Source organism: Corythoichthys intestinalis, chromosome 2, assembly GCF_030265065.1.
Source record: "Corythoichthys intestinalis isolate RoL2023-P3 chromosome 2, ASM3026506v1, whole genome shotgun sequence".
Lineage (NCBI taxonomy): Eukaryota > Metazoa > Chordata > Actinopteri > Syngnathiformes > Syngnathidae > Corythoichthys > Corythoichthys intestinalis.
The window spans coordinates 26,350,506-26,377,749 of record NC_080396.1 but is presented as its reverse complement, the minus strand read 5'-3'; the positions used below and the strand labels follow the sequence as shown (position 1 = coordinate 26,377,749).

The 27,244-nt window shown below is 38.4% G+C and overlaps 2 protein-coding genes across 2 annotated transcripts in view; one reads left to right on the top strand and one right to left on the bottom strand.

Annotated features, from left to right (window-relative positions):
- Positions 1-5,489, top strand: part of obsl1a (obscurin like cytoskeletal adaptor 1a) — a 12,488-nt gene extending 6,999 nt beyond the window's left edge. The window contains exons 15-25 of the mRNA XM_057829469.1: positions 39-308; positions 390-656; positions 734-1,003; positions 1,113-1,379; positions 1,468-1,734; positions 1,795-1,907; positions 1,975-2,128; positions 2,197-2,358; positions 2,673-2,777; positions 2,852-3,118; positions 3,196-5,489. Coding sequence (XP_057685452.1) covers positions 39-308; positions 390-656; positions 734-1,003; positions 1,113-1,379; positions 1,468-1,734; positions 1,795-1,907; positions 1,975-2,128; positions 2,197-2,358; positions 2,673-2,777; positions 2,852-3,118; positions 3,196-3,476 — 2,423 coding nt within the window. The 3' untranslated portion in view covers positions 3,477-5,489. The remainder of the gene's footprint in view (positions 1-38; positions 309-389; positions 657-733; positions 1,004-1,112; positions 1,380-1,467; positions 1,735-1,794; positions 1,908-1,974; positions 2,129-2,196; positions 2,359-2,672; positions 2,778-2,851; positions 3,119-3,195) is intronic.
- Positions 4,447-27,244, bottom strand: LOC130911860 (carboxy-terminal domain RNA polymerase II polypeptide A small phosphatase 1-like). The gene is made up of 7 exons (XM_057829470.1): positions 26,439-27,244; positions 11,267-11,415; positions 11,091-11,192; positions 10,909-10,965; positions 7,987-8,079; positions 6,545-6,730; positions 4,447-6,356 (listed from the first exon to the last, which is right to left on the bottom strand). Exons 1-7 carry the CDS (start codon positions 26,515-26,517, stop codon positions 6,225-6,227), a joined length of 798 nt encoding a protein of 265 aa, XP_057685453.1. The 5' UTR covers positions 26,518-27,244; the 3' UTR covers positions 4,447-6,224.

Genomic DNA, 27,244 nt, shown 5'->3' with positions numbered 1-27,244 from the left:
CTGACTTACTACTTACTTTTTTTCTGGTATTCTGAAAGAGCCTCCAGTGACATTCCTCAGTAAAGAAGATGACATTGTTGTGACTGCTTACGAGGCAGAAAGTGTGACCTTGACAAGCTTTGTGTCCAAGGAGAGTGCTCAGGTGCGCTGGCTCAAAGACTGGACACCAGTTGAAGGTGAGCGTTTTCAGGAACTTATGGAAGGCCATAGACGTGCCCTCACCATCGGACCTTTAAGGCGCTCAGATGCTGGCGAGTACACCTGCGATGTCCACACTGACCAAATTCACTTTAGCCTGCTGGTCAAAGGTATGCAACACCTTTGTTATGAAATCTCCCTCCTACCCTAATGTAGAATCACTGCATACAGTACATATGATTGCATTGCAGAAATGAGAATAAAGTTTGTAAAACCACTGGAACACACTGTGGCCCACGCGGATGGAATGGTGACACTTCGCTGTGAAGTGTGCAAGCCCAAAGCAGACGTGCAGTGGTTGAGGAACGGTGTGGAGGTGGTTCCGAACAGGAGGTTCTCCATTCGAGCAGATGGCGTCGAGCGATGTTTGACCATACATCGTTTGACAAGAGAGGATTCTGGGGAATATGCCTGCGAGTCCAGAGATGACCGCACAGTAGCAAAACTTATAGTTAAGAGTAAGCATGCCTTTACATTTTCTCATACCTAACCTTTAGTACATACATTATTGATACACATGGTTCTATCACCTCAGTGCCCCGTGTGGTTGAGTTTCTCACTGAGCTTCAGAACACTACTGTGCTAGAAGGAGAAGATGCTACTTTTAAGTGTGTCGTTTCACCTGAGGATGTGCAGTTGGTCTGGTTCATGGACAACGAAATGATCAAATCAAGTGACCGTATCCAGGTCGCACAGAATGGTTTATGTCACACATTAGTGATAAGAAAGTGCCATGTGTTGGACTGTTCCCAAATCACAGCTGAAGCTGAAGGAACATCAAGCAAAGCAAGCCTCAGAGTACAAGGTATGATATCATGAAAGCAAAGTGAGAGCGTAAGATAACCCCCACCACCCCTGAAATATTTTACAATATGTTACATCATCTTGACGTCCCTTTCTGCTATCATATTCAGAGGCTCAGGTTATGTTTACAAAGAAAATGGAACCTGTCATGGCAGAAGAGTTTGGCGATGCCACCCTAGAGACGGAGATCAGCCTTGAGATGGGCGAGGTGCAGTGGATGAGACAGGGGGTGGTTATCCAGCCTGGGCCCCGATATTCACTCAATCAGAATGAGTGTAAACGTAGTCTGACCATTCACAATTTAAATCTGTCGGACCGTGGAACCTATCGTTGCGAGACTCTGCATGACAGGACCCAGGTCAAGCTAAATGTAGAGCGTAAGTGGTCAAACAATAGGTTGTCTTGATTCAGGAGTATTTAATGACTTTGTTATCATTATTGGTTTTATTGCTAACTCCAATGTAGCCCGCAAAATCTCAATCCGTAAAAGCCTGACTGACCAGGAAACCTTAGAACGTGAGACGGCATCCTTCGAGGTGGAGTTATCTCACACTGACGTGGAGGGCAATTGGCACAAGGACGGTATCCGGGTGAAGCCAAACAACCAGTTTAGGGTGAGCACAAATGGGCGACTTCATGGCCTCACCCTTTCCAACCTCACACTTGAGGACACAGGCACCATTGCCTTCTCTGCCGAAGGGGTACGCACAACTGCAAGGCTCACTGTTAAAGGTAACAAGAGAATTTTCTCTTTCCACCGTTTCGAGTGTAACTGACTGATAACATCAACAGAGACTCCAGTTACCGTCCTAAAGGAGCTGGTTGATATCCGTGTAGAAGAAGAATTTCCTGCCACTCTGGAATGTGAATTCTCTCGACAAAACATTGAAGTCAAATGGTTCAAGGTAAAATTATTGGAATTGGTTTACAGAATAAATCATAAAAATACCTTCATCCATCTAAATGAGTCAGAGTGGGACTGAGCTGAAACCAGGCAAGAACTGTCGCATCTATTCCATGGGGAGAAAGAAGTTCTGTCAGATTCTACAGTGCTCTATGATGGACTCTGGCATCTACACCTGTGATGTGGGGGAAACCAGTACTTCCTGTTCATTGGAGGTTTATGGTGAGTCTGCTACTGTACATTTGTTATGATTGTTTGCTTTGATCCAAACCTCTTTACCATACTCACAGAGCATGAGCTGAAGATACTGCAGGATCTGGAGGACCTGTACATAAAGGAGGATCAGAACGCAGTCTTTATGTGTGAGGTTTCCCTGGAAAATGTGATTGGAGATTGGTATAAGAATGGCCAAAAGATCCGGCCTACTAGCACCATCAAGACTCGCACAGAAGGTCATTTTACACCAAATAATGTTATTATCTATCAAAATGATTAAACCCGCCATGAATTTAGCTTGTTGAATTTATTGTACAGTATATCGAAAGTGAATTTATTGTATATCCAAGGTGACATATTGAAAAGTTGCAGATTACTGACAGTGACGTTATGCTGAACAGTTGTCACTATTAGTCATAGGCTGTGATGGACTAGTAGTATGTATGTCGAAATCAGGATCTCTCCATGAAGTGTAAAACTGTCCCAAGCAAAAGTGTTACACTTTCCGGTAAGAGTTAAGACAATGATATGTTATACTTTCCTTTTTCAGGGACAAAACACTTCTTACTTATGTGTAACGTCAAAGCTGAAGATACTGGGGAAGTACGCTTTGTAAGCAGAGATCTTGAATCTATAGCTTACCTTGAGGTAGAAGGTACTGTACAACTCCTGGGATAGTCCTTAGTGGTTTGGTAAGTCATTGTCTTAACATGTTTCATTATATTTCAGAACTCCCAGTATTCATTATCAAACCATTACGAGACAGGACAGCATTGGAGAAACATCGTGTCATCCTGGAGTGTACTGTGTCCTCTGCTAACTGTAGCGCTACCTGGTACCGCGGCGAAGAGAGGCTTGTCCCCTCAGATCGAGTAGATCTCGTAGTCGACGGTTGCTCGCATAAACTTTTAATTCAGCAGGTAGCGGTGGAGGATGAAGGCATCTACATGATTGAGGTTGGGGAGCATACATCCCAAGCCAAGCTCATGGTGGAAGGTGAAAAGAGAAAACTGATTCATTCATTTTACCCAACATTTTGTATTATTTTCAAAAATAAATTCTTTACTATGCAGCTCAAGAGCTTGTGGTGGTGCGGGAGCTAGACGACGTGGATGTGACTGAGAATGAACCAGCGGTCTTCCAATGCGAGGTCTCCGTGGCTATCAGCAGACCCCCTGTTTGGTCGCTGAATGGAAAAAACATACAGCCTGATCCATCGGTCCGCCTTGAGAACCACGGCACTTTGCACAAGCTCACACTGAAGCAAACCAGTGTGGACATGAGTGGTGTAGTGAAGTTTAATGTGGGCAAGGCAAAGAGCAGTGCCAATCTAAATGTGAGGGAATGCAAATGATAGCAAACCGGAATGAGGGTTTCTATTTGTTGAGATTTCTTTTTCTTTTTTTACAATGATAAAAATTTAACTGCTTAAGATATATTTGACAGTGATACAATGAAACAGAAGTGGGCACCAAGTAACAGTAGTATAGACTGTAACAGGGTTATGTGCAAGTAATTTTTAAGTGTCAAGTTTCATAATCCATTGATTATTTGTTCAGTAAGTTTTCAATTCGAAAATTTAAAAAAAAAAAAACTAAAAAAACACTCTAGCTGACTTTCATTAGAAATTGATTAAATTGATTGGAATGGTCACCAGTCACCACTTTAGCGGATACATACAGTATAGACTAGCGCTGCAGCTATCGATTATTTTAGTAGTCGATTAATCGAGGAACTAGTTAGTTCAAATAATCGAGTTATCGGATAAGGAACATCAAAAATTAAAATACCTGAGCTGAGCCTCAAATGGTATTAAAAAAAAAAGAGGATCTATGTACAACAAAAGAACAATAAGCTAACTTACATTGCTAGCTTAAATGCTATAAAATGGTAACATTTTTTTTCAATGCTCTTAACAAAAGTTTCAAACACCTATTCCCACAAAAAAAAAACAGCTAAATATATGTATAAATGAAATTACGATTGCATTAAAAAACATTAGCTAAAAAAAAAAAAAACTTAGCTTACGTTGGTCTTAACAGGGAGCAGTTGGATTCAGCCATGAAGCAGACCAGAGGGCAGTGTATCCACCCTAATCAATAAAACTAAATGCAAACATTTTCAAAATAAACCAATTCAACGCCCCTAAACAAAATAAGCAATAAAATTTAATTCGATATTTTTGTCTAATCAAATACTCGAGTTAATCGATTAATCGTTGCAGCACTAGTACAGACAACGGTTCATATTGAGCTCACAATGACATTACAATGTGTTTTCCTAGACTTGTTGCAATGGAAATAAATTGCTGATGTAAACAGTCGATGATATTAGTAGAAATTGTCTAAAGTTAACATACAAAGAAAACAAAATGGTAAGTTAATGTATATCACTGAAATAAAAATAATACAAAGGAAATTTGAGTAGACCTATACACCCTGGAATACTGTACTAGGATGTGATACAGCGGCATGCTATTGACTGTAAAAGCATATCTACACAAGTTCATACATAGCTAATATTCGATCCCACTGATACATTCTACCATGATGAATGAGCAAAACTTGACAAACATCATTGTTCATTTAGCGTTTATGGGGGGAAAGTCACTGTTACATACTGTTCATGTACTGTGTAACATGGCATGATAAAACAGGTGAAAAATTAGATTACATCTATTAAATCATGAGTACAGTAACATGGATGTTCCATATATTAATAATGACATTTGTTTGCTTTGTTTCTGTGCAAAACATGTGAACAAGTCTACTGAACGTGAGGTACAGTAGTGGCCTTGTAGTGACACTTTAGTTTTATTGGCAAAGCCCAACAAATAAAAGCATCTTGGTGTGAGCACACCAAACAAAATTTTTACTGTTATATGCCTAAAAGAGTAAGATTCATTTAAGTAATTTGCTTACATTTCTTAGTCAAAACTGACATAAATGGCTGAGCTGATTAGCCAACGATTAGCCATAAGTGGGAACACGAAACGCATCAGAGGACCCCTTGTGGTTCCCTCGTGGGCCAGGAATTAAAGACATCAGTAATTATTTGGAAAAAGAAATTGTAGGTTGATTGACAAGATTTTCAAAAACATACAGAAATACTGAAAAATAAAATAACATGATGGGTTAAAATGCATCCCTGCTCTTTCTCTGTGGAGTCATTGCAAAAGGCAAATTCCACATCCATTCATCTGTGTCTGTATGATTTTTGTCATTTGCATACAAGGAGGATTAAAAACAGTCAAAGAGTCTTGCTGGGTGGCACACTGCTTTTTTAAACTCACCTGAAATGACAAGTGACATCCAGTTGGTCTTTCACTATGTCACCCTGAAAGAATGCACTAGGATTCCTACTCACAGACCAGAAACAGATACAATTGTAGCTGCGCTGAAAGACCTTAAAACAATCAGACAGGTGATAAAATTGACCGAAAAGTCTTTTGTTGCTATAAATACAGATAACATTACCGCACTCTTTACCTCCTGCATTAGATTGTTTCCAGCCTATGAGTACCGTTTTAGGAATACAAAGAAAAGACAATGTACTTAGACATACTGTAATCATACCAGACAGTTCTGTGCTTCCAATGCTGCTCCAAAGAGTTCAAGTTTCATTTTCAAAAGGTGGAGGCGAGCCTGTCAAACACAAGTCAATGTATACAGCAAATGTAACCTCAGTGACATGGAAATCTACACCCTCACACATTTCTGAGGGCCATGGCAGGTTTGTTGTCTCATGTGGCTTGGCTAAAATAATGCAACATTAAAAAAGGCACCATTGGGACGCCTGCTAATGTTCTGTGAAAGTGTACTAAAAAAATCTCAGGAGTCCATGAAGTCCACTGTCGACAACGGGGAAAGGTCCTTAAGGCATATGTTCATTGTTGTCATGCATGTAGCCGCCACTTCTTGAGGAAAGGGAAACTTAATGTAGATCAGTTTTCAGGTTGACCAGAAGGTGGCAGCCTCAACACTATCAAAGACTCCCACTTTGTGAAAGGTGGGAAAGATGTCTACGTTTGTGTGGGTAGTGAAAGCAGTAGTCTCACGGGTGTGAGAGTGTGTACATGCTCATAGATTTGCATGGAATTCTGTTAGCTTGTGGCTCCCCCTTGGTGCTTAAGGACAGCGTAGACGTTATCCACTTTGCTCAGCCTCTCAAAGAAAGGAATGAGGTCCAGAAGCTCAGTGTCGGACATGTCGTCAAACCAAGAGGCCACAGGCACCTACGGGTGACCAAACAAACTGTAAATGTATGAGGCACTGTCAAGGATGAGTTTTTGTTTGTTTTACATGAAACACCTGGTTGCTGATCATTTAATGTCCTGTAATGTGTGCCTACTGTAAGTTTTCAATCAGTAAACAATATTCAACAAATTGATGAGGGAATTGCTCTTCAACAGAAATTACTCACCGCATTGTCGGGATGGAAGATATATGAGGCAGGGGAGTTGTCCACTATGATGACTTTGTTGAGATCCCGGCCCAAGCGACTGAGATCCTTGACATAATTTCCTCTGTGGAAGACGCATGACTCCCGAAAGAGGCGGCAGCGAAAGGCTCCCCATTTGTCCAGGAGGTCAGAAACAGGGTCGGCATACTGAGTTGTGAATAGAGTTGACGGATAAAATGAACGGTGAGTCGTATACATATTTATTTTACTATAACCGATCCTGTTAAGCTGCCTCGGTATGCAGTATGGTAGAATCGTATGTCTTTTTATCCTCGAACAATTTTACTGAACAACTGTGGCGCTTGAAATAACCCAATTATTGGTTGTAGTATGATTGCTATTAGATATGCATACATACATTCAAAAAGTACCGCATTGGCCTGAATATAAGACGGTGTTTTTTTTGCATTGAAATAAGAATGAAAAAGAGGGGGTCGTCTTATATTTGCGGTCTAGACATTATACCCATTCACGACGCTAGATGGCGCCAGATATCATTGAAGCGATGTTCTGTCATGACAGATCTCAGCTACTCTCCCCATTCACGGCGCTAGATGGCGCCAGATATCATTGAAGCGATGTTCTGTCATGACAGATCTCAGCTCCTCTCAAGTTTAACCAGTTTGCATTATTGCAATGTTTTTCCTTATTCAGATTTGTTTCAAGACTAGTTACAGTTAGACTTCACTTTGATGGTTAATGCAGTTATTGAAATTTTGTTGTTTTATCACAATAGATTGTTTAATTTACATTTCAAAAACCAAAAGCCATTCATTTACGAATGTGATTGCACTTTAGTTTACATATTTAAATGTTCAGATATTAAGATTTGAATGAGGCAAAATAACAGGCCTTTTCTCTCAAATATTATTGTTATAATCATTTGTTTCGGATGTATTGTAATTATGTTCTGTATTAAAATTAATTTGGTGTTCAAAAGTCTTTTTTCAAACTTGAGTCTTGAAAATGACGGGGTCGGTCGTCTTATAATCAGGGCAGTCTTATATTCGGGCCAATACGGTATATAATGAAGTAGGACAGAACAATGATAGAGAGCAGAAAGAAAAGACAAGAGCGAACAAAACCCAAGCACTCCATAGAACAGTATATGACGGCAATGATGTCACACTCGATTCGGATCATATTTGCAGTACGTTAACTTGCGAGGCAGTGCTCGACCATGCCAAGGAGGAACAGAAGATATTAGAAGATGTTGCAAGGCTTTGAAGAGCATATCAAGTAATGAGGGGGTGTTTCACTTTCAAAAATACATGTATTGCAGGTTGCGCGATTTAGGAGAGGATTCGAAAATGATAACCTCGTTGACTCTTAGTACTACATGACTTCAGATTTTGCTTTAAGACATTGCGTGTGATGGAAGTGACAACTGCTGAATATCTCACCTTGGCTAAACTGGCAGTGAACAGGACACATTCGAACATTTCTCCCATTCTCTTCAAGAATTCATCCACATGAGGTCGCTTCAGAACGTATACCTAGAAACAATAGCGACGGTTAAAAAAGGATTCATCTTTCAACTATCACCTTGCAATTTGAAAGCAAGTGTAGTTCCCCAGTGATGTTATGTCTGATGTACCAACCATTTGTAGCCTGCTGTCCTTTTTTCTAGAATTAAAATTTGACACAGCCCATGTTGTTCACCTGACTTGTACTTCTTTACTTAAGGTAGGAGAAGAGATAAAGAATTCATTCTCATTTCTCAATTCCTCCACTGTCAGCATTCATAAGTCACTAAACAAGCAACAATATTTCTATTCACAATTCAGGAAAAAGAAGGATAGTACAGTTATAGCAGTTACAGCAGAAAAAAGCATGAACTATGATTATCAATATAATGCTGCAATAATTCTACTCCATGTCGAGTTCTGATTAGTACTGGTTGTTCCTATTTTGTCTTTGAATATAGAGATGCGATTTTGCCGCTTCTCAGTCCAGGAGAATATCTCTCTAGTAGGGTGGACAAAGCTCTAGGAAAAAATGCTTTTATTTTTCATCACTTGGTCACTGTTTTTTCATAAAAAGAACATTATTTTGTAAAACACTCTATACACTGTATTGCTTCATCTGCCCTCATAGATTGGTTTTGGTGTGTTAAACCAATGGGACTTTGCGCATTACATTTTTTTCTGGAATAAAAATGTTAGCCAATCGTGATCATAGTACAGGGCAATGTGATGATATATAGTGGTATTTGACATACAATCGCTTCGACACAAGAGCTTTTCGACATCCTACATAAACTTTGACTCGCCATTTGTTTCTACATCCGACGACATGCTCGAAATACGACAATTTATGACAGCGCACGGCAGATTTTCTTGTGAGAGAAATCAACATGGGTTCCAAGAAAGGGATGCTGGTAATTGTGGCGACAATTTCTGCACAAACAATCTCTCCTCCCTTTGTCACTCCTCCTCTCATCTTGTGTTTTCTGTGATGCATTTCAAACAACTGAAAATCCCAGTGCTCAATAAAACAGAGCAACACATTCAACCCACACAGGACACCGACAACACAATTTGTTATCATTAATTAATTATTATTAATCCTATCCTATCTTAAAATAGCCATAAAAGTTCAAACCACTCATAAGTACTTGTAGATAATTGGATGTTTTTACATTTATGCAAACGTATTAGGGGTGTAACGGTACACAAAAATCTCTGTTCGGTACATACCTCGGTTTTGAGATCACGGTTCGGTTCATTTTCGGTACAGTAAGAAAACAAAATGCAAAATATAAATGTGCTAGTTGTTCATTACACACCTTTGTGCTTTCAACAATAGGAACATTAGCCTATACAAAGCTAGAATTCTGATCAATACGTAGCGGGTATTGAAAGATAATTCAACAACAATTTGCCTTTCAGACCCTACATATTGGTCAGCTTTCTTTCTCAAAGAAAGAAGAAAAAAGAAGTCCTGTGCTAAAGAGAAAAGCAATCCCAATGACAAAGATTTTAACATGTATTTTACAAATGAAATGCCTCAATGAATCTTTTTTTTTCTTATGAACGGTTTTCAAAAGCTTTATTGGTGGATTTTCTCAAGTTAAAGCGCCACACAGAAACTAATAAATTTAATTGTGTAAGCAGGACCTGTATATTATTCTTATTAATTACAGGTATTTTAGCTCATTTCAATTTATTTCATTTAAATGGGCTATTATTTATTTTATTATGTGTTTATATTTTACAAATGTGATGTAGCATTAATTTCTATTCTATATTTTATGTTGTATAACTTTAGTTCCTATGTGAATATTAGTTCCTACTTGTTTTGTTGTGGTAGGAGGGTTTTGTATTGAACACGAGGCCGTGTTGGTGATTATGAAAGCAGAGAAGACAGCAGTAAATCAACAAAGACTAGTCAACTGTGCCCTGATCTACCACTCAAGGGATCTGATGGACTCAAAAAGTGGGTTACGATTGCATATTAATTTGAAAATCGACCGGATCCACCGTATTTTTACACGAGTGACTTCCGGTCTGCCCGATCCTAGCTACCGGTAGTAGTATTGACGCAAGAGGGTCGCGTCTCGAGTCAATTAATAAACTCTGCCGTTCTTTTCGTGTGCGTCGTTGAGCCGCTTCTGGGACACGTCTAACACGCAGCCGCACTGCAACTGGTGTGCATTGGCTGATTGACTTTAACGCCGTGTTTCACTGTGTTCTCGCGGTGGCCACGTTGTCGCACCGTTGACGTTTCTGGGTTATACTGTCCTACCGTGTTGGTCCTCATTATAGTACAGAAGATGGAGCAAATATGATCTACACAAAGAAACTGTAACCCGCTCGACTCAAAGCCTTGAAAAGTAAGGGGTACATTACGTCAGAAACCCGTTCGATACGCCTCCGTTCCGAACCGAGCACCACATACCGAAACGGTTCAATACAAATACATGTACCGTTACCCCCTTAAAAAGTATGAATGTAAAATGCACTAAATCACATTTTCCCCACCTTGTCAAGCATTGCATAATACACTGTATTATCCTAGTGAACCGGACAAGCAAATAGAGCTTAATAAAAATGTGTAATTCACAGACACGTACAAAAAGTTGGACTTATGCCTCGATCGCATTTCTCTGTGTGGCACTGGCGGCTGAGGGCCACGTTCCTGAACCAAGTTATCCGGAATAGGCTGTGCTTTTCTGAACCAACCTATCCTGGATTACTTGAATCGGGCCCGGGCCCCTGGCATGTCTTCAGTCTTCAAGTGGATCCAACCAGATACCAGCCTGTAGCACCTTGTGTACACTCGGCGATCATAACAATAATAGTCAGGAGAGGGTGTGGCACTACCTGGTGTACAGTTCCATCTATTTCCACAGGAATGATGAAATCAGCATTGTTCACTGGCTGTATGAAGAAGGCATAGTGCGTTAGAGAATGGTCTGGGTGAAGACAATACAACTGAAGTGTATACAAAGAAAAAAAAACCTTTCCAGAATGAAAAAAGAAAGGCTTTGTAAAAAAACTCTTACCTTAAAAGAACTGTGAACTAGCGTCTCATCCAGATCAATAACCACGCAAACCTTTCCCGCGTCTTTGGACTTGGCTGGTGGTAGCAGCGGTTTAACCTGGATCTGAAACGGCCGCGCCACCACTCATGAGTCACGTCGAACGTTATGACCAAAAAGTGGGAGGAGATCGAACTAACCTTGGAGATTGTGCCATTCTCCTCAACGAGCAGGGGGGCATTGTTGTTGACTGGCGAGGGTTCTGGTTGGTCCCGACAGAGGCAGCAGGAAAAGATGGAGAATAAGCCACTGCTTCGAGGCTTCTTGGTGGACAGTGACGGTGTGGAACCTGTACAGGATAATGAAGTGATGAGCAAACGACCAAGCCTGATGATGACGCGGATACAAGCAGAGCTCCTTCATCACTGTTTTTCCCTCAGTTATTGTTCACATTCTATTTGTGACCCCAAAAATGGTTGCTCCATGTTGAGCTGGACGTGACCGTGTTACTAACAGACCAAACTCTTTCAATTCCTTAGCCTCTGCTTTTGCATTCAAAAGCCATCTGACCCTCTGACGGCCTCTGCAGCACAGGACAAAACAGGAAGAGGAAACAGGCGGGCATTGACGCAGGAAGCGGCTTGTTCTTGCAGAGCTTGAAGGGTCCATAAAATAGTCCTGACTGTTACGTCTTTACAAATGACGACGAATATCCATAGTTTATTTTCTTTGAAATATCTCTGGATTATTATTATTTCATTGCACATATCTAAACAAAAATATCCGCCACTGACAATAATTATTCTTTTGAATTGATCAAAATATTAAAAAATGTTGCGAGTTGTTTTGTCATCAATTATTACCAGGTAATTAATGAAAGCATAGTAGTATAGTCAGAATTTGGGTATTATGACAACACTAATTCATGTCAGAAAAGTATTATTTGCATTGAAAAAAATAACATTATTTTGGTTAGAAATTCAGGAACTGTTATGTTCAACTTTTTCCTGTGTGACATCCGCCACCTTCAGTGGTAAGATGTCAAACATACAAAAAGTAACCCATACATGCATTCACATACACACACTCAGTGGGATTTGGTCTTGATGGTCTGGCATGTAATATGTACATGTAATAAGTTGTCATTTGGCCTTGATGGGAGGGCATGGACAATGACTGAAATTGATTGCTGATTACTCAGTAACCAGCATTGACCCTCTATTCAGTGGTTCTCCAACTTATTCTATCAAGTACAACCCTAACACTGTCTTGGCCCACACCAAATAGTGGAGAAGGCTGAAATGTTAAGCAAAAATGAATGAACATACCTAAAATCATAGGCACAAGTTTTTGAATGTAAGACATTGGAACAGTTACAGTTAAAACTACACTTAAAACTAGCGGACAAATATGTCACGTTACAATCAGATTAATTGTATTACCCAAAATACTTTAAATAGAACAGCTGTGTCCCAGAGATTGTGACTCTGGGTTATGGAATCCACCAAAATCTTCACCCCTCATTTTCTCTATGGTGTGTTCAATGAAAAATTCGGCCACTTTCTTTTGGTGTTGTCACTCAGAAATCACTTTGCAGTCAATTTTCATATTGCACGTGTAAACTGCACACTGTCACTACTAAGGGTGTAACGTTACATGTATTTGTATTGAACCATTTCGGTACGTGGTGCTCGGTTCGGAACGGTGGCGTACCGAAAGAGTGTCTGACGTAATGTAACCCTTACTTTTCGAGGCTGTGAGTCGATCGGGTTACAGTTTCTTTGTGTAGATTATATTTACTCCGTCTTCTCTACTATAATGAGGACCAACATGGTAGGACAGTATAACACAGAAACGTCAACGGCGCGACAACGTGGCCGCCGCGAGAACGCAGTGAAACGCAGGCATTAAAGTCAATCAGCCAATGCACATCAGTCGCAGCGCGGCCGCTTGTTAGACGCGTCCCAGAAGCGGCTCAACACGACGCACGAGAAAAGAACGGCAGAGTTTATTATTTGACGCGAGACGCGACCCTCCTGCTTCAATACTACTACCGGTAGCTAGGATCGGGCAGACCGGAAGTCACTCGTGTAAAAATACGGTGATCCGGTCGATTTTCAAACTAATATGCAATCGTAACCCACTTTTTGAGTCCATCAAATCTCTTGAGTGGTAGATCGGGGCACAGTTGACTTGTCTTTGTTGATTTACTGCCGTCTTCTCTGATATAATAATAACCAACACGGCCCCGTGTTCAATACAAAACCCTCCTACCACAACAAAACAAGTAGGAACTAATATTCACATAGGAACTAAAGTTATACAACATAAAATATACAATAGAAATGAATACTACATCACATTTGTAAAATATAAACACATAATAAAATAAATAATAGCCCACTTAAATAAAATAAATTGAAATGTGCTAAAACACCTGTAATTAAATAATAGGAATTATACACAGATCCTGCTTACACAATTAAATCTATTCATTTCTGTGTGGTGCTTTAATTTGAGAAAATCCGCCAATAAAGCTTTTGAAAACCGCTCATAAGAAAAAAAATGATTCATTGAGGCATTTCATTTGTAAAATACATGTTAAAATCTTTGTCATTGGGACTGCTTTCCCTCTTTAGCACAGGACTTCATTTTTCTTCTTTCTTTCAGAAAGAAAGCTGACCAATACGCGGGGTCTGTAAGGCAAATTGTTGTTGGATTATCTTTAAATACCCGCTACTTTTTGATCAGAATTCTAGCTTTGTATAGGCTAATGTTCCTATTGTTAAAATCACAAAGGTGTGTAACAAACAACTATTTTGCATTTTGTTTTCTTACTGTACCGAAAATGAACCGAACCGTGACCTCAAAACCGAGGTACATACCGAACTCAGATTTTTGTGTACCGTAACACCCCTAGTCACTACTGTTGATCATTTTTCTAAATTTGGAAACACCGGTCTCAACAGGGGCAGCGGTTGCTGCGCTATTATGCAACGGCAGCACATACACTATGAATGAGTTGCTCCCAAGTGCTGTAAACTACACTGTGATAAATTTGTCACACATTTGTTTATGTAATGCTGACAGGCCTTTGCACTTCCTTGTCCTTTTTATGATATTATTGTTGAAGCTACTGAATATTTTGGAAAACCAATTCTTCTACCTTACGGTATTGATAAAAAAGGGAAATACTTCCCTTTATGAAAATGACATAATTTATATAGTGCATGTAGAAAGAACATGTCACCCGGTGTTAAATATTTTCCACAATTATTGATGATTTCTCTCTCCCGTGCCGCAGGAGTTCCAAAGACAATTGATTGATTGATTGATTGATTGATTGATTGATTAATTTATTTCGAGCAGTAATAACAAAACAGCAAGAATAGGGGAAAACAATAACAATAGTACATGTTGATTTTAACAAAAATTAATAACAAATACATACAGTACATACGTAGCTCGAAAAGGAGTGGGAAGAAGCAGAGCTTTTTTTTGGGTCCCACCCCCAAATTACTCCCCAAAAATTCAATGTAAATACAGTCACTTCCCAAAAATCGTCATCATCATTGCACTATCACCACCACCATCACTACCACCGCCATCATCGTCGTCATTACCGCCGTCCCCATATATGAATTGTACATTTAAAATCAAAATTTATGTAATGACAGCTTTACTGGTGCCAGTGGTGATATATCCTCCTGACTACCAGGGAAAAAAATGTTGTCCAATCACATTTGTTTTGAAATTCCCCAATCTATGTGAAGTAATTAGAATATTGCAAAAGAAATTTTTGCATTTTTTATTTTTGTTTTTAAGCTTTGATGTGTCCTCTACAGTGGACATCGGAACCCAATAAATGGGAAACAGAACTTCATTGTCAAACAGTTAGTCCAACAGAAAATATCAAAGAGTCAACTTGACAAAGGCTTCAACATAAACATAACTGTCCATCATGCCTTTTCTTTTGTTTCACTTTTGCTTCTATTGTGTTTATTTGGTAGGATACTTCAAAAGCAATTCCCTTTTTTGGTAACACAAAGGAAATTTTGCATTCGGAGCACATAACATACTGTATGTTTTACAGTTGCAGTCAGATCGGGGACACCTTGATGCATGTATTTCATCCACCATCTATGGAAGATGCACAACACCATAGTGTCTCAGCTGCATTTGTCTGTTATTTTCATTTTTGACATGGGGGAGTGTAGTCATCTTCACTGGCACTTGCTGAAAGTCCTGCTTGGGCTCGAGCAATTAATCCTTCACCAAAGAGCACTTTGAAGTCAAGGAACTTCTGTGGTTTCTTCACCAGACACTGGCAGTCACTCTTATCCTGAAGCCATGAGTTGGCGGTTGCCAGGTCAAAAAAGTGGAAAATGGCACGCTCTGTCCATTTTATAGTCTGAGGGGCCATCCTGTAAAAACTCTACATTCGATTGACCAAGTCCACACCATCCATGTTGGTGTTGTACTCAGCAATTGCCAGTGGCCTTGACACTTGGACAAACCTTTTCTATTTCTTGGACCATCTTCTGCGTGTGCCCTGATGTTCAATCCCATAAGCAGATGATGCCATGACCACTGGCTTGTTGTCCAACCATTTTATGACAGCAAGTTCAGATGTGCGTTGTCTCACAACCATCTCTGGTGACCCTTTTTAGTTCTTTTTGAAGAGCTCATCCCCTCTGATCTTGCAGTCTTTTGGAACCCTGTTATTCATGAGGGTTCCAGTCGCTGTCAGTCCTTTTGTCATCAGGGTGTCAAGGAGGCTGATTGTTGTAAAGTACCTGTCAAAGGACAGGTGCCTTGAGAACAGACTATGTCAATTGAAGAACAGCTTGTTCCCCAATGCTCTTTCCTCCTGAAACTGTGAAGGTTGTCTTTCCTTGGTAGAGCACAAAATCCAAAATTAGACCAGTTGGTGCACCCAAGACAAATATTTACCTTGAGTCTACTTGGGTTTGGTTTGCCCAGTACATACTGGCACACTGGGCATCAATCAGTCAAAGGAACGATTTGCTTGTCACAATTTTCCTAATCTTGGCAAATTTGGACGTCCTTGCCGTACTTTGGTCAAGAGGGCCCTGATTCTCCACAAGACATCACTTGTTTTTTCTTCATCTGAAACATCAAGGTCGTTGACAAGCTTGATGGAGTTTCTCAATTTGTAAAACCAATTTCTGGTCTGCTCTGCTTGAATTTACTCCTCAGAGCTCCCTGAATCATCTTCCTCTATTTCTGCCTCAAATAGTGGATCTTCATCATCTTCATCAGATAACTCAATGTCTGCGTTTCCATCAACAATCTACAGTAAAATTCGCTCTGCTGCTGAGAATGACCTTTCTTGTCATTTGGGAAAGAGTAAAATGTACAAAAGTACTTCAAATGTCCGATACAGTGGACATTTTTTAAACACTTGAATACTGTGTTAAAATACACTTAAACTAACTCGAACAACACTTAAATGTGTTCTTAAGAGTCTTATAGACAAAACGCCAACAACATTTCAAAACCAAATGTGTTCGATAAAAAGAATTAAACACTTACTTTTCCTCTTCCCATAAAACGTGCTTGCATTGACGGAAGCCATTTTCTTCCATGGTTAAGTAAAGGTTAACAAAACCCCACCCCTACACATTTGGTATCATTGGAAAGCTCTGAATGTCCTCTATAGAGCACAGAAGAATGAATTCAATTTGATGAAGTGGGTGGGAGATATTTAGGTTTATAAATGTCCTGTACAGAGGACAAATTTGAACTACTGGTAGTCAGGAGGATATAGTTGCAGTGATAACACAATATATCAGTAGTAATAAGTAACTATAGCATATGTAATAATTATATATACAGTATATACCCAAAACATTTAGAGACCACTTTCTGTGTATTTTGACCAGACCTGATGTTTATAGAACAATTTGAATCTCTGAATACTTTGACACTGCTTAAATTTTAAATCTAGACTGTTCCAGAGTTTTACCCCACATACAGACATACAGAATCCTTTACGAGTACTGCGAAATTTTGGTATTGAGAAGTTGGGAAATCCTCTCAAATTATGAGATTGCTCTCGCACTGTAAAAATGGATTGTAAGTTTAAGGGTAATATTTTATGGAAGGCTTTAAATAAGAATATAGATGTGTAATATTTTACAAGATCATTGAATTTTAACAGTTTGGATTGAGTAAATAAATTATGGGTGTGAGCTAAAAATCCCACTTTATGTATGATCCGGATTGCTCGTTTCTGTAATATGACTAACGGATTTAATGCACTTTTGTAGGTGTTTCCCCATACCTCGACACAATATGAAAAGTATGGGAGTACCAAAGTGCAGTATAGTGTACGAAGTGCAATTACATCAAGGTAATGTTTTGCTTTGTTTATGATTGACAGACACTTAGGGATTTTGTTTTTTGTGTATTTAATATGGGGTTTCCATGACAATTTGTTATCTATTGTAATACCCAGAAATTTTACTTCATTTACTTTTTCAATTGTTACGCCTTCAATAGTTATTTGCAACTCAGAATTTGCTATTACATTGCCAAACAGTATTGCTTTTGTTTTTTTAATATTTAAGGATAATTTATTCATATCCATCCACTTCTTTATGGCTTTTATTTCCTTATTTATAGTAGTAACAAGCTCGCTATAATTGTCATGACTATAAAATACATTGGTGTCATCAGCAAATAATATAAGTTTTAATACATTAGATACGTCAAAGATATCATTTATGTACAAAATGAACAGTTTTGGTCCCAAAACAGACCCTTGAGGGACACCACAACCCATTTGAAGTGTGCCAGATATGTTCTCGCCCATCTTAACATACTGTAGCCTATCCGTTAAGTAGCTCTTCACCCAATCCCCAGCCAAACCTCTAATTCCATATTTTTCCAACTTATTTAGTAAAATGAAGTGATTTATTGTGTCAAATGCCTTTTTAAGATCAATAAAAACACCAATTGCATGTTTTTTATTGTCTAATGCATTCGTGACTTCTTCAAGTGCGTCAATTATTGCCATTGATGTAGTTCTTTTAGTTCTAAACCCATATTGTCCCTCATTTATTATCTGATGCTTTTCAAGAAATTTATCAAGTCTAAAATTGAATAGTTTCTCCAGAATTTTTGAAAACTGGGGCAATAGAGAAATTGGTCTATAATTGGAAAAACAATGCTTGTTATCATCTTTGAATAGTGGAATTACTTTAGCAATTTTCATCTTTCCAGGAAAACAACCAGTTCGAAATGATAAATTGAATATATATGATAAGGGTTTTGCAATATTCAAAATAACTCTTTTAACCAAATACATATTGATATCATGACAGTCAATTAATTAACCAATTCATCAGCGTGGACAAAGATTGTTTACTAGCCGGTGTGACGTCGCCAGCGGGAGGCAGTTGTATTGACACATACCAGTACATACAACTTGATCAAGGGTGTAGGTTTGGTCTCAATGTTGGTAGAGAAGATTTAATAGCATAACCTGCATGTACACATTTTGCTAGGGAAGGGACATTAATAAGACTAAACAGATTAGGCGAAAGGCAGTCAGGGCTACATTTCTTACTAATAAGAACCTAATTAATTGATAGGCTTGAAGATTGATGCAAAATAAATCTGTATTGTCCTATACTAACTTTCACACTGCAAATGTACAGTATAATGTCTTAATCTGATCATTTTTCTTTAATCTAGTCGAATAATTTTCATGTTGTTTTGAGTTTTAAAGGCTAGTTAACAGATTAATGCGTCAGATTCTTCCACTTACTTTAGTAAATATTACCATTTGTTCTTATTAAGCCTATACATGTAAAAGTTTGTCATTTTTCACTTAAATCAAGAAAAAAATGCTTTCGAATAATGTTTTGAACAATATCTATTCTTGAATGAAGAACATTTCTTTTTCTTCCCTTTAACCTGTCCCGTTCAGCTGCTTGACACAGAGAATGGAGATCTGAGTGTCTGATTGGTTAAAACAGTTTTAATACTGTATATCAAATGGGATTATGACATACGCCCTTTGTGATCATTCAATGAACCTTGTTTATTAGGAGAAAGCAGCTAACAGGAAGGGATTATGGGGGAACAGAAGAAAACAAGGAGAGAGAGACAGAAGAAGCACAAACAACAACAAGAAATACATTGAACGCCTACAATATGAATATGTTGGTGCTATCATTAGCTAGTTGTATTACTGAAATAAGAACATTTCTGCCAAACAAGTTTTTTTAACATTAAATATACAAACCTTTTGCCTAAAATAAGTCTGTTAAGCTTATTTTCAGCTAGCGACCTTTCTTATTTCAAGAAATCTGAGTAAAATTTACACCCACGTCTAGATATAAAAGAGGTGTCAATCAACTAGTTGTCAGTCGACATATCATCACAAATGTTAAGAAAATATTTTCTAAAGTTTGAAAAATTACCAAGTGTTGCTTTATGTATCGGACAGTTTTTCACAAAGGGTGTAACAGTCTTTGTGGATGTAGTGAACCGTTACGGTTTTGCATTTTTGGTTTGGTTCACTTATGTACCATTTCAGTTTTGTTTTAGGATTTTTTTCCCCCTCACATAATTTATTATTAGCGCAAGCGAAGCGCTACGTGTTTTGGCTTCCCCGTAGGCAGGTGGATAAATCCAAAGGTATATCGACACTTCCGCACAGATATTTTAACCCACTTAATACGGCACAATCAATCAATCGTCTTTCTTCAGCGATTCAGACATTGAATCAGATGAAAATGTTTTCGTCTCATCAAGCAAGTTAATGTATTATTTAAGTAGAAATAAGTAATTTTTGACCAGGAAGTCATAGTGATAGCTTGCCTTCCGACTGAAAACACAGAGCATAAAAAAAAATAAAGAAATATACAGTACACCTCTCTGTGCACACGCGCAAACGGAACCCTGTTGAAGCCAGGAGTATAAAGTGAGTGAATGTTTTATCTTTGTATAATTGTGACACTGCACAGCTTGCTGTCATTTCTCAGAATATTGTAGTCCACATATCCGTGATGTCTAAGTCACCACTTGCATTGTCAATGTTCACGTGCGTCCGACAGAAACACCTTCACCACTGACAGCCGATCAGAGCAAAGAGTAAAGAGTGCTAATTAGCTCCAGTAAGATGCATAGTGATACGAATCCCAATCCTGCAGAAGAATCCAAAAAGGACCAAATAAATTGGCTTAAAAAATAACATTCTGGGTAAGAGTGTGACAATATCTCGATACAGCGATATGTCGCAATATTTTGCAACCCGATCGGTTACCGATATGCTCCCGCCAAGTATCGATACTTTTATTTTACATATTGGCCATACAATGGTGTATGGATGCTGTAAACTGCTCAATGTTTGTTGAGCAATTCCTTGGCGGTCCACTAGGGGCGCTCAAGAGTGGCGATGAAGATGAAGTGCGCACAAGTCGTCTAGAGAAGAAGAGAAGAAGCTCCAAGTGGGTTAAAAAAAATAAGTTTCGTGAGAACGATGGAGGAAAAAGTGAGAAAAATACTGCTACAAATCACAGATGTGAACACACTTTAGATTTTACACCAACAAGAAAGGAAGTAAGGTGAACAAGGACTTTGCTGTACTGTATTGTATTGTAATTGTCTAACAAAAATGGCAGCTGGTGACGAAGTGGTCACCGGATTTCTTCACTGCTTCGCTTTCATCACTTGAGGTAAGAAAGTTCTGCTATGTAATTGATTTTTAAATTTACATGGATTATTTTGATGACATTTGGTGTTGAATTATCTAAAATAAACCAGGACCATAAACTGGATGAAAATTAATATCGAACAAGCCTACATGAATTTACTGATTTAGTTGATATTATCTGAGAACCACTTTTCATGTAGTTTACTACACAAACTGTTATTACTGTCATTTTGATACAATAAGCTATAAAAATGGTTTGAATAGCTTTCAAGATATATAAGGTGATGTGCATGATAATTAATGTAGCCTCCATATTAAAAATAGGTAATTATTGCATTTTTAATTTCTATACATTCAATTCATATGGTTTTTAATTCACTCAATACTTCCAACACACACACACACAAAAAATCAGGATTTCGACTCAAAAGCCATTAAGTAGCAAATATTTTTTGTTTTATTTTGTTGTTTTAAAGGTGAGGAAGAATGTGACTAATTGAGTCTGACATCTCAAATGCTGAAGCAGATGGTGGAACTGCTCAAACCAATGCTTTTGGCAACAACGGTCATATACGAAGAAAAGACCCACCAATTTTATCATTGCCCCACTCCAAGCTCAACTGCTGCCTGACACCTACACCACTGTTAATTTTTTTTAAAATATTTAAAACGTTAAAGAAACTAAGGGTGCCATTCATCATGATCTCTCCAAGAGAATTCAGTGGTTGTGGTTTGTTTCCTCTATATGTGCAGGTACACAATTAGATTTATATTTTACAGCAATGTTGCACAGAAAAGACTGTTTAATAAATGACTTCAACAGTATTTTTTTTCTATTTTGAAATATCTTCTCGTTTCAACAGTTGTATCGTAGAATATCATGTATCAAATTTCTGACCAATATATCGATAATCGCTGTATCGTGATATCGTGAGATAATCGGTATCGTGAGCCTTGTATCGCAAATCGTATCGTATCGTGAGGTAACCTGAGGTTTCCACTCCTAATTCTGGGCACGCAAATTGTCGTGCAAACCTAGTAAAATTGCACCTTTAAATGAGCGTTACTTCTCAAGTATTGATTAATTTTTTGGGTCAGTATATTTTTCATCAACGATGACGATAGCGAAAATATTTCTTAAACGAACGATTTCTTCATGACGATGATGTGACTATGGCAAGCTAAAAACGTGTCTTGGGAGACTAAAACATAACGAGACGAATGCCAGTTTTCATCTGACAAGACAAGAATGAGATGAAAGTTCGCCATAGTTTCCGTCATAATTCAGAATGTGTGACATTTTGTTATCGTATGTGTAGTTAGCACACATCGTAGCAGTGTTTGGTCGTGTCAATCATGTAATGTGCTGCGCCCCCCCCCCCCCCCCAAAAAAAAAAAAAACAATTTGAACACTGTCTTTAGGGGAAAGCAACTTTATTTTTGCATACGAATATTTCCTTTGATTGACAATATTTATTTCTGATTGAAGCAACTTTTTGGGGGATTGAATGATTTAGACATAAATGTCCTACCTATAATATGGGCCAAACACAAAAGGATTGCTTAAATCAAAGAACACATTTTCAATGAAAAATTAAATGTTGAAATGCAAATTTTTTAGTCTTCAATATTTATTTGCATTCAAAAAAAATTTTTTATGATAGATTTTTTTTTTTTTAAGTAATTTTTCTTTTGAAAATAATTTTTTTGATTGAGTTATAAAGACACAAATGTGCTACCCCAAAATGTGGCCCAATCTGAAAACAACGTTACTTCAATCAAAAAAATTGTTTCAGTAAAAAAAAAAAAAAAAACTTTTATTAAAAAAAGAAAAAAAAAAGTTTTAAAACGTTTTTTGCATTCAAACACATTTTTTTCAATTGAAGTCACTTTTTTACTGAAAATATATACTTTGATTGAAGCAATTACTTTTTTTGGATTGAATAATAAAGAACAAATCTACCTCCATTAAATTCAGACATTTGGAAGCCTTTTAGCCTTAAAAAGAAAAATATTGACATTATTGAGGATTCAATTGTGTGCTACAAGAAGGTCAAAAAACTGTAAGTGATGGAACTACAAAATTGGCGACAAAAAAGACCCCACCATCCAGCTTCAAGCATGAATAAACAGAATTAGTCAAACAACTTGTTTTATGTTTTTATACATTTGCTAAAACAAAATGTTTAAGAAGTATTGCCCAGCATGTGGTAATCAATAATAAGCTGCAATGCAGACTACTGGAGCAGACAAAAATATCAAAGGTATCAAAGTATTGATGTTGAAATATTGTATGTACATACAATTTTTGTTTGCAAAGACATCGATACTCAGCATGTCTGGTCACCGCAGTGTCTATTATTCATTTGATTTTGCATTAACACTAAGGGTGTAACGGTACATGTATTCGGATTGAACCGTTTCGGTACTTGGTGCTCGGTTCGGAACGGAGGCGTACCGAACGAGTTTCTGACGTAATGTAACCCTTACTTTTCGGGGCTGTGAGTCGATCAGGTTACAGTTTCTTTGTGTAGATTATATTTACTCCGTTTTCTCTACTATAATGAGGATAAACACAGTAGGACAGTAAGAAACGTCAATGGCGCGACAACGTGGCTGCCGCAAGAACGCAGTGAAATGCGGGCGTTAAAGTCAATTAGCCAATGCACTCCACTCGCAGTGCGGCCGCGTGTTAGACGCATCCCAGAAGCGGCTCAACGCCATGCACGCGAAAAGAAAGGCAGGGTTTATTATTTGACGCGAGACGCGGCCCTCCTGCGTCAATACTACTAGCTAGCAGACCGGAAGTCACTTTTGTAAAATTACGGTGGATCCGGTCAATTTTCAAACTACTATGCAATCGTAACCCACTTTTTGAGTCCATCAGATCTCTTGAGTGGTAGATTGGGGCACAGTTGACTTGTCTTTGTTGATTTACAGTTGTGTTCTCTGCTATAATAATAACCAACACGTCCCCGCGTTCAATACAAAACCCTCCTACCACAACAAAACAAGTAGGAACTAATATTCACATAGGAACTAAACTTATACAACATAAAAACAAGTAGGAACTAATATTCACATAGGAACTAAAGTTATACAACATAAAATATACAATACAAATGAATACTACACCACATTTGTAAAATACAAACACATTAGAGCTGTCCCGACTAGTCGACATAGTCGACGTCATCAATGACGTAAATCCGTCGACGAGCACAACATCCCGTCGACGGTTAATGAAGGGTTAAAAAATATATATATGTGTGGAAAGTTCAGAATGTCAGATGCTCTGTATGCAAGCGGGGAAAGCGGCACAAAGCCAAACAAGCGCACCAGAGTGTCCAAAACATTGACTTATTTCAAAGAAACAACGGAGGGTACACTCTTCTGTCTGTCTCTTCAATTCCAAGCTTGGCTGCACGTAGGCCGTGAATAAACACCTCAAGCGCCGTCACCGTTTGTCTTTTTTTTTTTTTTTTTCCATTTTTTGTACACCAGAGGGTGCTGTCGCCTTACTGAATAATAATGTTTCAATGACAATGAATACGTACTATTAGTATTGTCCTTAATGCTAACTGAAAGGTTTAGTTCATGTTATGGTTTATTTTATGGTATAGAAAATTATATAAGGTTAAAAAGTCATAAATATATACAGTATATACAGTGATTGCACTCAAGGGAGAGATTGTCAATGATAAGGTATTAAATTAAGGTAAAGGCAATTCATTGATATATAAATAAGGTTTAAAAGGAAAAAGGTGAAAAGTTTGTGTTAATTTGTAATTGTGTTGTTTTATTTGTGTGCACCATAGCTCTTACGGTGTGATTACATCAAGGATGGAATAAAAGTTGTAAACCATCAGTTTAAGAGACCACCTTTTCAATCGGGATGCTACACGAGTTAATTCTATCAGCATTTGAACTCATTGTTTATTTGTGATTTATTATTATTTATGTGTTGTACTTTAATAAATAATTTAAGTGTTCCAATATGTTTTTTGTGAATTGATAAGCGTCAACAAAAATTTCATTGCTAAATTAGTAAACAAAAAAAAAAAAAAACCCCAAAAAAATTTTTTTTTTAATTATTAGATTAGTCGACTAATCGTAAAAATAGTCGGCTGACTAATCGGGAGAAAATTAGTCGTTTGGGACAGCCCTAAAACACATAATAAAATAAATAATAGCCCATTTAAATAAAATAAATTGAAATGAGCTAAAACACCTGTAATTAAAAAATAAGAATAATACACAGATCCTTACACAATTAAATTGATTAATTTCTGTGTGGCGCTTTAACTTGAGAAAATCCACCAATAAAGCTTTTGAAAACCGTTCATAAGAAAAAAAAATCATTGAGGCATTTCATTTGTAAAATACATGTTAAAATCTTTGTCATTGGGATTGCTTTTCTCTTTAGCACAGGACTTCTTTTTTCTTCTTTGTTTCAGAAAGAAAGCTGACCAATACGCGGGCTCTGAAAGGCAAATTGTTGTTGATTATCTTTAAATACCTGCTACTTTTTGAGCAGAATTCTAGCTTTGTATAGGCTACTGTTTCTATTGTTGAAAGCACAAAAGTGTGTGATAAACAACTAGCACATTTATATTTTGCATTTTGTTTTCTTACTGTACCGAAAATGAACCGAACCGTGACCTCAAAACCGAGGTACGTACCGAACCGAGATTTTGTGTACCGTTACACCCCTAATTAACACAGGTTACCTGGAATTTGCTATCATGTGGAATTTGATTTTGCACTTGTCTTGATAGTAATACATATTAATAGAGGGTATTTTCCCACATTGCTGATTTTTTTTTTTTTAATTGGTAGTAGTATCAAAAAATGAGAGGAGAGTGTTTTTTTTAGTATTGAGTTTAAAATTTAGTATCGTTACAACAGTAACCAGCACGAGTCTCATGACTAATCAATGATCAAAATAGAGGTCTATACATTTGGTGGTTGATTTGTAGTTGATTAGTCACGGGAAAATCGTGTTAAACCTTATTTATAGCCAGATAAATTAGTGCTGTAGCAGGTGAAGAACTTGGACTTTGGAGCCCGATGATCAAGTCCTGCTGTGTGCAAGTGTCAAAATGGCAATTAGTTTTGGAAGAGATACAAGTCTGTTTCCTGTCCATTGTCTAAATGCCTTTAAGCAAGGTATTCGATCCAGCCCAAGCTCAAAAGTTGCACTTCTGTTTTGGCTCTTTCACTCACTCTCACCTTGCATAAGCCAGAGTAATCTTGTTCTTTGCGCGATTGCAAAGAAAAACACAGAGTTTGGATTTCCCAATGAGAATTTAAAGAGAGTATAGAAATGAGATGACTGCTAGCGGGCGTTTGGCTGAAAGTGTTTGGAGATGCAAAGGATCCCTGTTCTGTCTTGACTATGTTTACTCAGAACTTGTGAGACACGTAACGCGGCGGCGATGTCGTCACTTCCGCTTCACAAACTCAAGGCCCGCAGCCATGAACAGAAAGATGCGTCAATGTGTCACTTTCACTCTTGCAACTTGTAAAGCTCAGCTTTACAAGTAAACACCGTTAAATATGCGTCTAACAATAGAAGCGGATTCATTCTGATTTGTGTGAGAGGGGAAAATCCGGGCGTGAAAAGCGCGGAGTAAACTTCCTAAAAGTCGTGTTTTTGGAAAAAAAAATTTTAAAACACTCACCCTTGTCCGTTCTATCTGCAGTTTTAGTTCCCTCTTCTTCCCGGCTGACCTGCGTGATGACCGAGGACGGGTTGTCCATGACGTCCCAACTGTGCTCACGCGTCAAACTTGCGGATTTGTGCGCCGCCGCATTCACGAACGCCGAAGCCGAGCGGAGATTCGCCACTCGCCGCCTACAGCTCCTCCATTACAGGCTTACTTATAGGCCGTCAGCTGGTGTCGCTGCTTGGAAACCCCGAAGTTACAGCACATTTGTCACAAAGTTGGCACTTTGATTCAATATGGTGCTCGGGCGCCCCTAGCAGTTTCAAGATCCAAACACGGAGGTTTCAAGGCGTCCCATTCCACTTAAAGTGGCGCAGTAGGAGTAAGGGAATGTCGGCGTCAGCCGTAGCCTCTGCTGCCTTCCGAACTTTGACGACGATCCCTTAAAAGTAGCTCACAGCAAACTTACTCAAAACTTTTCCACGTTTCCATTCTTGTAAAAATAAAAGGATAGCATATTCCGATATTATGGCTAGCGTCGTTCGCTGACAGTACGTCTGAAAAACAAGCAAGCAACAACAAAGCTAAAGTTGACAAAATGCCGGATGCTTCCGTGCGAGAAGATTGTCAAAAGTCCTAGGTAACTACTATGAAAGTTCCCGACCGTGGTTTGCACTCATAGAGCGCATTCTCGGAAATAAATTCGATGGTGGACAAAGTTTGCTGGGAGGACGGACGCGCAGACAGACGGACAAACAGGCAGTTAGTGGCTTCTTTTCGTGGGAGTTGCCGTTCAGAAACGCCCCAGTTCGGGTCCCCTT

Excerpts from the sequence above, each read along its gene's own strand:
- LOC130911860 (XM_057829470.1), bottom strand. The coding sequence starts at position 26,517 with ATGGACAACCCGTCCTCGGTCATCACGCAGGTCAGCCGGGAAGAAGAG. Across the intron at positions 11,416-26,438 it reads TGCAGATAGAACGGACAAGG|GTTCCACACCGTCACTGTCC; the intron begins GTGAGTGTTTTA and ends TATCCTGTACAG. Across the intron at positions 11,193-11,266 it reads AGAATGGCACAATCTCCAAG|ATCCAGGTTAAACCGCTGCT; the intron begins GTTAGTTCGATC and ends CGGCCGTTTCAG.